The sequence below is a fragment of the Phaseolus vulgaris genome, chromosome 6 (assembly GCF_000499845.2).
Source record: "Phaseolus vulgaris cultivar G19833 chromosome 6, P. vulgaris v2.0, whole genome shotgun sequence".
Taxonomy (NCBI): Eukaryota; Viridiplantae; Streptophyta; class Magnoliopsida; order Fabales; family Fabaceae; genus Phaseolus; species Phaseolus vulgaris.
The window spans coordinates 25,789,224-25,802,349 of NC_023754.2; the positions used below are offsets into that span (position 1 = coordinate 25,789,224).

The window sequence follows — 13,126 nt, forward strand, 5'->3', positions numbered from 1 at the left end:
CTTCAACTTAATAACTTTATTTATGTGATTCAATTATATCATTAGAGTCAGATCGTCTCATTCAAATGACACTCATAAATCAATACACCCTAATAACAATCTCTACATAATATTTTCTTTCCTGAAAATATTATGTCTTGATCACACTTTCACATCATATTCCATAATTCATGTAACACATTAATACATCATTCAATCACATCACATATGAACTTTAAAAAAATATCACCAAAATTCACTTAAACTCACAAGTAATTACTTTTAATCATATTTTAAAATAAAATTTAAAACTTGCACACGAGAAACAATAATAAACTATGTTTTTAGAAAAAAAAAAAAAAGAATCCTGAGCGAGATATAGAGAAAATATGCATAATTATGTCAAAATACATGATCTCAACTTAATTTCATCATATATGTACAACCCAATTTAACAATTCAAACCACAAATATCTCATTCAACATGGTAGTAGTACTCTCATCAATCCACTCTATCAATCTATATATCATCATTATATCTAACCCAATTTAAATCATCCAGATTCAAAGAAAACACAAATTCAATAACTCATTCACTTTAATATTAACTTACACTATATCAATTACACAAATAAACCAATTTTTTAGATTCAAACAATTACTCAAAAACAATCAATCCTTACAAATAAAATTTGGAACCGTTGACCAAGTCATTTTTACATCCATATATAAAACTTGGTTGTTAATTATATATCAATTTATAATTTTTTATAAAAATAGAAAATACTTTAAATATTAATATTTTTTTATTTTTAAAATATTATTTAATTTAATTAATATAGTAACTAATTTTTTTCTGAAATTATATTTTATTTAATGATTTTTTAGTACTAATTAATAAAGTATTAATAAAAATTATTATTAAAAAATAATTTTAAATGTATATTAAAATAAAGATAATTTTACAATAATAATATTCTTTGATGATAAAATTAGGTTTTCAATTTTCTAACTCTTATCTTAGAAACATTAATTAACATTTATAACAAAGAATATTTAAAAATATATTTAGATGTAACAATTAAGTAGTTGGATTGTTAACTCGCAGTGGTCCACCATGCCTGTCCTGCCAAACTGACAAGATGGAGACAGGAGAATCCATTTGTTTAATTTTTAAAAAATTAGGAATTGAAGTAAAAGATTATTTAATTTTTTTATTATATTATATAAATATGTAATAATAATATAATAACTGAAATAATTAATTATAATAAAATACTTTAATATGTAATAATTATTTTAATTATTTAATGAAAAAATTAACTAACTTATTAAAAACTTAAAAATATTTTTATAATTGAATATATTTTTCACAATATATATAAATAAAAAAATTAGAAAAAATAACGAACTAACGTAGCAAGCCATTCTTTTGAATCTATCTAACCACGACAAAATGAGTCCGTCATCCCTAAATATGTTTGAACTATTTTATTTTATGATAAATTTTAATAATTTGATGAAAGATTTATATTCTTATAATAATTGTATTTTCAAACACCAAAAGAAGATGTGCGTAAGGAATTGACGTGAAGACTGAACTTGAACCACATGATTATGATTTTTTGTTTCTGAAAATTCTCTTCCAAACGGTTGTGAAAGTGTTTAAATCTGTGGCCCAAGATTCAAAATGTATTTCCACCGCACACAAAATTATTTTCAAACATTTATAGTGTATCACTATATAAGGATTTATATTGGAGTTTATTTTTATATATTATCAAGCTCATAAGAAACTACTTCAAATCCTAATTTTAAAATAGCAGATAAAAATATATTTTTAAAATAATTATATAGCACAATCATAAATTTATTTTACATGATAATTTCTTATTAAATAAAGAATTTAATATATTTTTAGTAATTACAAATTCTGTTAATTTTAAATTTATAAATTTTTTAATCATTCATTTTTCAGTATTTATCTTTAATTATGATTAGTTTAATATTAATAATAGAGTTTTTTAATTAATATAATTAAATTAATAGAAATATTTTAAATTAAAGTAGTTATGTTTTGTTGGTACGTAATTAAATTAACTAATATATTTATTATTTAATATAAATAAATATTTTTCAATCAGTAATGTACTATGTAACATTGTATTTTTATCAAAAAATTATCTACTTAAGATTTTTGTTTCTCTTCTGACTTCTATTATCTATTATATTCTTTTGGTGGTTAATACTTAGTAAGTTGTAACTTGTCAAAATAACAGTAAATAATTAATTAGTTCACTAACTCAACATATAAAGCTATATTAACCTATAAATAAATCCCATGTTAAGAAAAACCACTTCAACTCACTCTTTCCATTCTTATTTACTTTATCATTTATTTGATGATGTGTTCATTCTTAATTGTTGCGGATAACTTGGTTCATATATTAAGAATTTGATAAAAAAATATATTTAATTTTTAATAAGAACGTGTATCTAAAATAGGTACATATGTAATATATAGTAGACTATATTAGCTTTAATGACAATTCAGATTCTATTCTCTTAGTTCAATAATTTATTTTGCCAACTTCATTCCAATTTAGTCCTCAAAGTTGATTAAATTTTCACTGAAAATACCGTTTTTTATTCGTAAGACACATGTAAAAGATTTTATCATAATTCACTTAAGTTATTCAACTAAGAGTTTTTCATAACTTATATATCTTATTCAGTTAAATTTCCTTAACAAAAGACTCATTATTTATCATGAAACCGACACATTCATAAGACAATCACGAACTAATTTAACATATGTTATCATGTTAAAACGAAAGTATGCATTTAATATTTTTTTAAAAATATTGTATGCCTAAGGAAAAATGTTCTACTAAAAAAAGTCCTATATTTCCCTTCCTTATATCTCTACATGTTTTTTTTTTCATTTTTCTTTGGAGAAAAAATTGGGCTTATCTTGTTGTACTTTAGTTTCTGTCTTTGAACTATCGGAAAATTTATTTTGAAATTTCTTTTTCAAAAATATATTTTTTGAATTCCAAAAAGTATATTCTGGAAAATTTACAGAAAAGATAATTTGAAAGTCATTTAAAGAAAAGGTAAAACATTATTTTTAAAAATTGATGGGTGAATGAAGAAGTTTGATAGGGTGCAGGAAGAAATACTCAACTTCTTTTTGTGTAGAGCACAAAGATGGGGGGTGTAATTGAAGCCCAACCTTCGCTGGAAAGCAAGCCCATATTACTAATATATTTAAATTTGACAGAAAACATATTTTTTCCAAAAATTAAACGCACGTGATCTTAAATAAAAACAGGAGTGTAAGAAATGAAGCTCATCAGAGCTCCACTAAAGTTCTGAAAAGATAAAACGACGAAGTATCACACTATTAAAGAGAGTCTTCCCGTGCGCGCACTAGTGGTGGAACGGAACCTCTGTAATCTCTTTCCCTAAAACCCTTTGAAGTGTTTTGCGTTGCGCCTCTCTTTCACTTCAGCATGCAGTCCACACTCTTCTCTCCGACTTACACCGTTATCCCCATTTCGCCGAAATCTGTCAGATCGAATTCTCGTTCATGTTCTCTCTCCGTCCGAGCCTCCATTGCGGTGGACACCGCCACCGATGCGGCCAAGTTGAACAAGTACAGTTCCCGAATCACGGAGCCGAAGTCGCAGGGCGCGTCTCAGGCGGTTCTCTACGGCGTAGGACTCTCCGAGGAGGACATGGCGAAACCGCAGGTCGGCGTCTCCTCGGTCTGGTATGAGGGAAACACATGCAACATGCATCTCCTCAGCCTCTCCGAAGCTGTCCGCGAAGGTGTGGCCGCCGCCGGCATGGTTCCCTTCCGCTTCAACACCGTCGGCGTCAGCGACGCCATATCCATGGGCACCAGAGGTATGTGCTACAGCTTGCAGTCCAGGGACCTCATTGCCGATAGCATCGAAACCGTTATGGCTGCGCAGTGGTACGACGCTAACATTTCCATTCCCGGCTGTGACAAAAATGTAAGACCCGCGCCGCGTTTTCGCTCTTGATGTTATGTGTGTGTATGTGTATCTTACGCTTTTACAGATGCCAGGTACTATCATTGCCATGGGCAGGCTCAACAGACCTAGTATCATGGTTTATGGGGGGACTATAAAGGTAAAATCACTTTAATTGTATCCATTGTCTTGAATTTGGCCATTTTTCTAATTAATAATTTTCTCTGAGCTGAATGTGCTATTGCTACATGTGTAACTTTTTTGCTGTTGTTCCGTTACTGTAGGTTACTGATAGTTTATTTATTTTTATTGGGAGTGGTATTTTTCTTTCGGAAAATGTAAAATGGTATACACCAAATGAGTTGGAAGGAGGTGGAAAGAAGAGAAAGGAATATATAATAGAAGAGGATAAGGTAACAGATGCGATGAGTTGTGTCTTCATAGAAGAAGAAAGAGATAGGAGGAAAATTATGTGAAAAAGGAGATGAAAGAGAACGTGGTGTGGGAATATTCATCCCCCTCCCCCTTTTTATGTGGTTTTTGAGTCAGGTGTTGTCTTTCATCTTCGTTCTAATTTTTATTATTGTTATTTTTTGTTTCAGCCTGGTCATTTTCAGGGCAATACGTTTGATATAGTGTCTGCCTTTCAGGTAAGAAGACTTTTTCTTTTTAATATCATCCCATCTCTTCATTGTTTGTGGTGAATTGTTTTCTCCTCCTTTTATTTTGCACTCATTTTAACATAGGAAATATACTCTAAAATATAAATTTGTTTTTCCTGAACATCAAGGTTTGATGTGTACTGTCGAGCTAATGCAAATGTAGTTAATCATGTTCCATTAATTTCTGGTTTTCCTTTAGTGCTATGGAGAATTTGTGAGTGGATCAATTAGTGAGGATCAAAGACAAAATGTTATTCGCAACTCTTGCCCTGGTGCTGGGGCTTGTGGTGGCATGTATACAGCTAATACCATGGCTTCTGCAATAGAAGCTATGGGAATGTCTCTTCCCTATAGGTAAGTTATGTGTAAGTTTCTCTTCTGTTTTCTTTTAGAAATGTGCTTACCTTTATTTGTTGTTCCTGCAGCTCATCTACACCAGCTGAGGATCCACTGAAGTTGGATGAGTGTCGGTTAGCTGGGAAATATCTACTTGAGTTACTGAAGATGGACTTGAAGCCCCGAGATATCATTACTCGTAAATCACTACGTAATGCAATGGTTATAGTTATGGCACTTGGTGGATCTACTAATGCTGTGCTACATTTAATTGCTATGGCCAAGTGAGTGAAGTTTGATGCCAGGGATCCTGTTGTTATAAAATAATACTGAGAGGAAACCTCAAGTGTAATCATTTTGGCAGGTCTGTTGGCATTGAGTTGACTCTTGATGATTTTCAGAAGGTTAGCGATGAGATTCCTTTCATTGCAGATCTTAAGCCTAGTGGGAAATATGTCATGGAAGACCTTCACAAGGTATGCAATTGATGCTTTTGTTAAATAATTGAGCATTGCTTCTCTGATCAATTTGTCCCAGTCATATGATGTATATGCTCTTTTGTCATTATTATTCTTGCTCAAAATTCTTATTTTTTTTACTTCTCTTTTGTAGATTGGAGGGACCCCTGCAGTTATCCGCTACCTTCTTGAGCAAGGCCTTTTAGATGGTGACTGTTTAACTGGTATGTTACATGCCTTTGTGTTTAGTCTGTTAAGAACAGAAGGTTAATTTCCAAAAGTTACACTTATCTCTAACATACATATACCTCCTCTCTAGTCACTGGAAAGACCCTTGCTGAAAATACAGAACTTGTCCCTCCTTTGTCCAAAGGGCAGGTATGAGTATGATGTTTCCGTTGAACTGTATCTTTTTCTAATAAATTGATCTCTTGACAAATTGCAATTTTTCTGTGATGCATGATTCAGGAAATAATAAGGCCACTAGAAAATCCCATCAAGAAGACAGGTCACATTCAAATATTATATGGAAACCTTGCACCACAGGGTTCCGTTGCTAAAATTACTGGAAAAGAAGGACTGTACTTTTCTGGTGAACTTTCATGCCCTCTTTTCTTGAATATCTAAAAGATTTGATTTGCAAATTATATCTTCCCTTATCACATTTTTTTATTAATACAAGTATTATTCAACAGGTCCTGCACTTGTGTTTGAAGGAGAGGAGGCGATGATTTCTGCCATTTCAGAGGATCCTTCTAGTTTTAAGGTTTTTTTTTCCTGTTTCACCTAAAACTCAGCATATAAGGACAATTCTAGCTGTAGGGCTGTCAAAAGACTGAAGATGGTTTGAATGAAGTATCAAGAATTGCAATGTCCAAAAGTTCTTCTATTTCATGTGTGCTTGTCAACCTTTGGTATTGGATTGAAAATTTTACATATAATTTTTTTTACAAGCTTCCTTTTGAGAAAAATAACTTAAACATAAATCAATTTCACAAATCAAGATCATAAAGAAATAATGTTTGCAAAGGCACACTATCACTCTAGTCATAAGGGTTTACTTGTTAGACTATAGGTTTTTATCTTTTTAAAATAAGTAACTATTCAAGAGAAATGGCATTTTTCAACGTTTTTCTGAATTGTATATATTTTTTTGTTGAGCAGCAACAAGAACTAGGTTTGTTCCTTCTATTTTAACTGTTAGTCTCAGTGATTAACCTTTGTTCTGATTCTGGTGCATGTTGCCAAATCTTTCTTTGGAACTATACAGATCACTAATTTGGTTGAATTGATTGCTATCTATTTCGCAATTTTGTTGCAGTATTTGTTTGGTTTGACATGGATATAACCACAATAGGTGACAGGTAAAATGGAAAATTGGACATAAGATTTTTTGTGTTTCTATTTCTTCAGGGTAAAGTGGTTGTAATTAGGGGAGAGGGGCCCAAGGGTGGTCCAGGCATGCCTGAGATGTTAACACCAACAAGTGCAATAATGGGTGCAGGGCTTGGAAAGGTTTGTTTTGCGTCTTTTTTATTCTATTTACTTAGTTTGTAATAGTGTCCTGTCCATTATGACTATGGAATGTGTTAACTGACCTGTTGAGTTTTATCTTCATTATTACAAACTCAATTGACCTGAGTGCTTATTTTTAAATTTCTATTTAGCCAAACACATGTACAGAGATTCTCCGGCCATTATTATTTTAGTAGAAACTGAAAGGCCTTGCTTCAAGCATTATGAATCATGATAATGAACCTATGTGGATTGACATTTCTTAAGCTATTGTCTTTTGATATTGCAGGAAGTTGCATTATTGACTGATGGAAGATTTTCAGGAGGTTCACATGGATTTGTGGTTGGCCATATATGCCCAGAAGCACAGGTGAATTGAATATTTTTTATAATCAGATGCATAGTGTATGAACTGTTTGATATGTGTAAGTTATTACCCTAAATGCTTGTCATAATTAGTCCCTGCACTTAATTATTAGTAAAAATGTTTACCACAAGTAATAATATGTTGCATGGTCAAGCTAAAGTCTTTTTAACTTTCTGCTCATAAGTACTGTTTGTATCAGTGTTATGAGAAGCACCTGGTTTGTTTCGTCTCTAAACCCTGTGAGTGGCCAAAATGACTGTTCTTGAGATTCTTAGCAGTAGTGTTAAGAGTGAGAACAACATATCAAATGATTAAAGGAAATTAATTGTGAGGAAACTTAAGACACTCGAGTGAGAAAGAAATATTTCTAATCAATGCCAATGATTGTATATTGTGCAATACTTTCTTTTCAAGGGACCAGAGAAGTTGCTTTAGCAATCTTTTGGAATTACTATCCACACTTTTGCAGTTCATTCAGAGGAAGTAATCGTAGTGTGTTTGTCCATTTAGAAAAAAATTATACTTCTAAAACCATCTAGGCCTGCCTTTTGGTATTAAACTTTGTTCTTTGGAAACGCAGTTTAGTTCCAACATTCAAGCTATTTAATTGTATTGGGTGCAATAGTACTATGTCGGATTTTAAATGTTGAAGATCATGTTATAATGCTTTACTAGCTTGATTGATTTTATAGGAAGGTGGTCCAATTGGCTTGATTAAAAATGGAGACATAATCAACGTTGACGTCCAGAAAAGGAGAATTGATGCTTTGGTATCAGATGAGGAGATGGAGGCACGCAGGAAACAGTGGACTGCTCCTCCATATAAAGCTAACCAAGGAGCTCTGTACAAGGTATGTGGTTTGAAACTATTGGAAGGAAAAAAGTAGCCTTAACTTTATGGAGGTCTCTATACATTTCAATCCATGTGATATGAATACTACTCTCTGGTCCTCCTATTTTCAGCTGTTACAATCTAGTTTTCTTGGCTATGGGTAGATTTGTCCTGGGTCATGGATTTTCTAAGTTTGTGTCGCTGTGGTCAAACACAATTAAATTAAGAAAAAATCTAAGAACTTCCAAAGGATGGGTGTCATTGAAGCAACATGAAGCACTTAAGAATAACAACTGAGAGATATTGGGATGGGAAATTGCATTTTTTTTCTTCTTTAGTAGATGATTAAATGTGTATTTGTTTTTTAGCTCTGGATAAATTTAAATATGCACGTCGATACCTTTTATATATCGAAATATGATCTACACTTTTGTTAGTAATTTTTTCTTCCCAGTGTTTCTAATCCTACATTGTTTGTCCTGGCCCAGTATATTAAAAATGTGAAATCTGCTTCTAGCGGATGCGTGACAGATGAGTAGAAATACATATTTCCAGAGCAAAAGCTGATTGTATGCCTTGAAAGCGTTTTAATGAGGTATTCCAATTTTGGCATACACGGTGCATGTACATGTAGCCCGGTGTGTCTCTTGGATTTTTGTTAATTTTGGCTTATATTTTTTTAGACTTGAATGGCACCACCTGTCTTCTGTATCTCATATTTGTTTACTTTTCTTCAGTTATTAAATTTTATCAGTTAGAAGTGCAGTTTTGTATCTTAAACTTCCAGAACAAATTGGCAAAAATTGAATTGGCAGTTGATTAATTAGATTTTCTAGAGCTACCCTCTTCTTTGTTGTTTAAACTTTATAGCCTTCCTACGTAGCTACTACTGTTATTTCTAAATGATAGAAAATGGGGTTTCATTGAATTGGCAACTACAAATGAGGTTTCAAAGTGCCATAACAGCTACGATGTGAAGCTTAATTAAATCACGGAAAATGTGGAAAATTTATGCTATGGTATCTGCAAGCTCGGTTGAAGCTGGCCGGCAAGTATGCAAGTTCAGCCGTGATAATTACATGTTAGGTTCTTCAGCACCTAAACGGAATTTTACTATACATTTCTTTCCTCGAAAAGCCAAATTCTTCATTTACTTTCAGGTTATTTCTTCCTGCACCTTCATAGCTTCTTCTGACACCCTATACTTCAAATATCTTTTCATTTTGGAATGGGTGATAGGACAAAAATCTGGATTATAGAACTAAAATGGCACTGGAACTTCAGCTGCCAAAGGAAACAAATGCTCAACACATGCCTCCTATTGGAGAAGCTTCTTTCATTCATTTCCCTTACCAGCCGGGACATCTGCTCCTCAAATGGTAACTTCACTCTGCCCCTCTTGCCCCGCTCGAGTGGCCGCTGTATTTTCGGTTTTCGGATTTTATAATCTAGAATGTTTCCTTAAACCCTAATCCACAATATATTTTCCTTAAGAAAAAAAATAAGATTTTTATTGTAAAATTTAGAAAGGTAATTTTAAATTCGAAAATATTTTTTAAATTCTACAATTTAAAATATAAAAATTAAAAAAAAAAGATTTTGAATTATAGTTAGATTTGGGAATATCTTGGATTTTATAACTCATAATCCCTGTTGAATTTTTCTTAGAAAAAAAATATTATGAATTGTAGAATTCAAAAGATATTTGATTTTTCTTTTTGAATTCTGCAAGTATGTTAAATTAAAAATTTAAATTCTGAATTATAAAATTTGAAATGTGCTTTGAGCATATTTTATAATTTGGAATGTATTTCAGATTTTAGAATGTATTATAAAATTTTGAAATGTGCTTTTAGCATATTCTATAATTTAAGAATGTGTTTCAGATTTTAGAAAGTATTTTTACGGACAAAATGACGTTTTTGGTGACGTATGGGGTGTCATGAGAAGTAAGTTATGAAAGTACTTTCTTAATAGGCTTTGTTTCAGTGGAAAAAGAAATGTTGGAATGGGATAAAGTCATGGACAGTGGCTGTCTTTGGAGAGAACCTTCAATTCACCTAGAAATTGCAGTTTCTTATACATATTTCATCTGTTTAAAATTAACTAGAGAATCTGTTTAAATTTTTTTAACCATTTCCTATGTTCAAATTCACGGCTTTGAATAAATTTATTATGACCCATTTTAAAAATAAAGGACAAAAAGTTTACTTTTGAAAAACTAAGAGGCTAATTTTTTTCCCATATTTATAAGGACAAAAATATTTAGCCTATTAAAAGATCTCTGCATATTTCGCCTAAGAAAAAATATAAAGAAAATATAATGACATGTTATTCCATCAATAATCATGTAGACTTTGATTTGACATTTTTTTTTTCATTTGTCGGAAAAATATTTTTTGTTATAGATTAATATTAGCTTACACTTAATTTGATAGTAGAATTTTTTTGTTAAAGTTTTGCATATGGTTTTTTTAATTTGCGTATGACATGATTTTAATTTTAAAAAATGAATAATGTTAACTAGCCATACTTAGCTTTATTAAAGTAAATGTCTAATTCTCTTATATATACGACGATTTTTTTAAATTGTATTTTTTTTTAGCTTCGCTGAGATAAAAAAAAAACGTGATTTTGTTCGTTTGAGTTTAACTATTTTAAGAAAAAAAATTGGGCCACTGATGGTTTTGTTACTAAGTCTATATCACTTACATTTATACGATAATAATTGATATTATAGAAAATTATAGAAAAACGCAATGAATCTCTTACGAATGTTATATGAATATTGCCGAAACTATTGGCATTTATTTATAATTTTGAAAGATGAAATAGTTTTTTATTTAAGAACCCAAGTTTATCCATTTCCCTTTCGTAGGAGGACAACCTATATATGCCAGCTGTGTTAGACAGACTAGTATCCAAAATATGAAGTCTGCATTGTATGGACGTCCTTTTTGACCGACCAGCAATCATAAATATCATTATTACTAGATCTTCTCCATATCATATGCTCTCCATCATTCTTCCTATAAAAGGAGAACTCGGCATTCTCTATTACACACACCAACACCATTCATTATCTTTCTCTTAGCAATGTTTTCCTCTTTTGTCATCCATTTCTTCCTAATCTCATTACCCCTTTTCTCAGTTTGTTGCTTATCAGCATCTCATGCTCCCAACACCAAACCACACCCATTTATCCTTCCCATTAAGAAAGACCCTGCAACCAATCTGTTCTACACTTCAGTTGGTGTAGGAACTCCTAGGCACAACTTTGATCTAACCATTGATCTTGCTGGAGAAAACCTATGGTACGACTGTAACACTCATTACAACTCTTCTTCCTACCGTCCTATCGCTTGTGGCTCAAAGCAATGCCCCGACGTTGGATGTGTTGGCTGCAACGGCCCCTTCAAACCAGGTTGCACAAACAACACATGTCCTGCTAACACAGTCAATCCATTAGCAAAATTCCTTTTCGGTGGTGGCTTAGCTAAGGATTTCATATTCATTGTTCAACAGAAAGTGTCTGGCTTGCTTTCTAGCTGTATTGACACCGATCGATTCCCATCCTTCACCGATAACGAGACACCTCTAGATGGCTTACCCAAAAACAGCAGAGGAATTGCAGGCTTCTCAAAGTCGCAGCATGCATTACCAATTCAGCTTGCATCCACTAATAAGCTTCCTTCCAAGTTTTCTCTCTGTTTACCCTCTTTAAACCACCAAGGTTTCACCAACTTGCTTGTTGGAACTGGGAAACATCCTCTGGGAATATCCAAATTTCTCCAAACCACCCCTCTCATTGTCAACCCCATTTCCACAGGTCCGAGATCTGTGGAAGGTGTTGCTTCCAACGAATACTTCATTGACGTGAAAGCAGTTAAGATTGATGGGCATGTTGTGAACCTAAAGCCTTCCCTTTTGTCTATTGACAAGAACGGAAATGGGGGCACCAAGATTAGTACCATGAGTCCTTTCACTGAATTACAAACCTCTGTCTACAAGCCTTTCCTTCGCGATTTCCTCAAGAAAGCCTCCGAAAGAAGATTAAAGAAAGTGGCAGCAGTGGCACCATTTGAGGCATGCTTCGATTCAACAAAAATTGGTAATTCCGCAACAGGACTAGTTGTGCCAACTATTGATCTAGTGCTGCAAGGGGGAGCAAAGTGGAGTATTCATGGAGCCAATTCCATGGTTATGGCAAAGGAAAATGTTGCATGTCTGGCATTTGTTGATGGAGGGACAGAGCCTGTAATGTCTTTTGTGAAAGCTTCAATTGTGATCGGAGGATATCAGTTGCAGGACAACCATTTGGTGTTTGACGTGGCTTCCTCTAAATTAAGCTTCAGTTCTTCGCTGTTGCTCCACAATGCCACGTGTTCTCACTCTTGAATGAGATGTGTGTTTTTGACGCGTTGAAGTTAGCCACGTTGAAGAACATGTAGCTAGTAGCTTCTATCTTTCAATGCTTTGAGGATAATTGAAGAATAAATGTTTGCTTTGTTGTAAATGGAAACACACCTTAGCGTTTTCATGTGTGCCATTTAGAGGGGTAGAATTTTTTCTAAGATTGATAGAGAACTTCTGTAAGCTGTGCTCAGCATCTGCTACAATTGCTAGCAGGAAAATGTAGAACTTTCTAAATTATGTATTGTATCTCTTTATCTCTCTCTCTTTCTAAATTATTTATTGTATCTCTTTATCCCTCTCTCTTTCTAAATTATTTATTGTATCTCTTTATCTCTCTCTTCTAAATTATGTATTGTCTCTCTATATATAACTTTTTTCACTCTATACATCTACATCACCCATCTATATATATGGATTTCTCCCTTTATTTTTATTTTATTATTTTAAAAATGTATAAAAGGAGACATTTGTGAGTAGTTAAAACTTTATATTTCAAAAGGATAAGAAGAGATAACACTATTTTTAATTAAAAAAATTTAAATTCAAAATTAAACATTGCA

The 13,126-nt window shown here is 32.5% G+C and overlaps 2 protein-coding genes across 2 annotated transcripts; both read left to right on the forward strand.

Annotated features, from left to right (window-relative positions):
* Positions 1-3,301: 3,301 nt before the first annotated feature.
* LOC137832259 (dihydroxy-acid dehydratase, chloroplastic) lies at positions 3,302-8,991 on the forward strand. The gene is made up of 14 exons (XM_068640319.1): positions 3,302-4,001; positions 4,069-4,140; positions 4,583-4,630; positions 4,842-4,996; positions 5,068-5,262; positions 5,343-5,454; positions 5,591-5,660; positions 5,756-5,814; positions 5,905-6,028; positions 6,132-6,202; positions 6,850-6,951; positions 7,241-7,321; positions 8,011-8,169; positions 8,639-8,991. The coding sequence occupies exons 1-14, from the start codon at positions 3,495-3,497 to the stop codon at positions 8,687-8,689; spliced, it is 1,806 nt and encodes a 601-aa protein (XP_068496420.1). The 5' UTR covers positions 3,302-3,494; the 3' UTR covers positions 8,690-8,991.
* Positions 8,992-10,825: 1,834 nt separating this feature from the next.
* On the forward strand, positions 10,826-12,838 carry LOC137832260 (probable aspartic proteinase GIP2). The gene has a single exon (XM_068640320.1). The coding sequence runs from the start codon at positions 11,247-11,249 to the stop codon at positions 12,546-12,548; it is 1,302 nt and encodes a 433-aa protein (XP_068496421.1). The 5' UTR covers positions 10,826-11,246; the 3' UTR covers positions 12,549-12,838.
* The last annotated feature ends 288 nt before the right edge of the window (positions 12,839-13,126 follow it).

Excerpts from the sequence above, each read along its gene's own strand:
- LOC137832259 (XM_068640319.1), top strand. The coding sequence starts at position 3,495 with ATGCAGTCCACACTCTTCTCTCCGACTTACACCGTTATCCCCATTTCG. Across the intron at positions 4,002-4,068 it reads TTCCCGGCTGTGACAAAAAT|ATGCCAGGTACTATCATTGC; the intron begins GTAAGACCCGCG and ends ACGCTTTTACAG. Across the intron at positions 4,141-4,582 it reads TTTATGGGGGGACTATAAAG|CCTGGTCATTTTCAGGGCAA; the intron begins GTAAAATCACTT and ends TTTTTGTTTCAG.
- LOC137832260 (XM_068640320.1), top strand. The coding sequence starts at position 11,247 with ATGTTTTCCTCTTTTGTCATCCATTTCTTCCTAATCTCATTACCCCTT.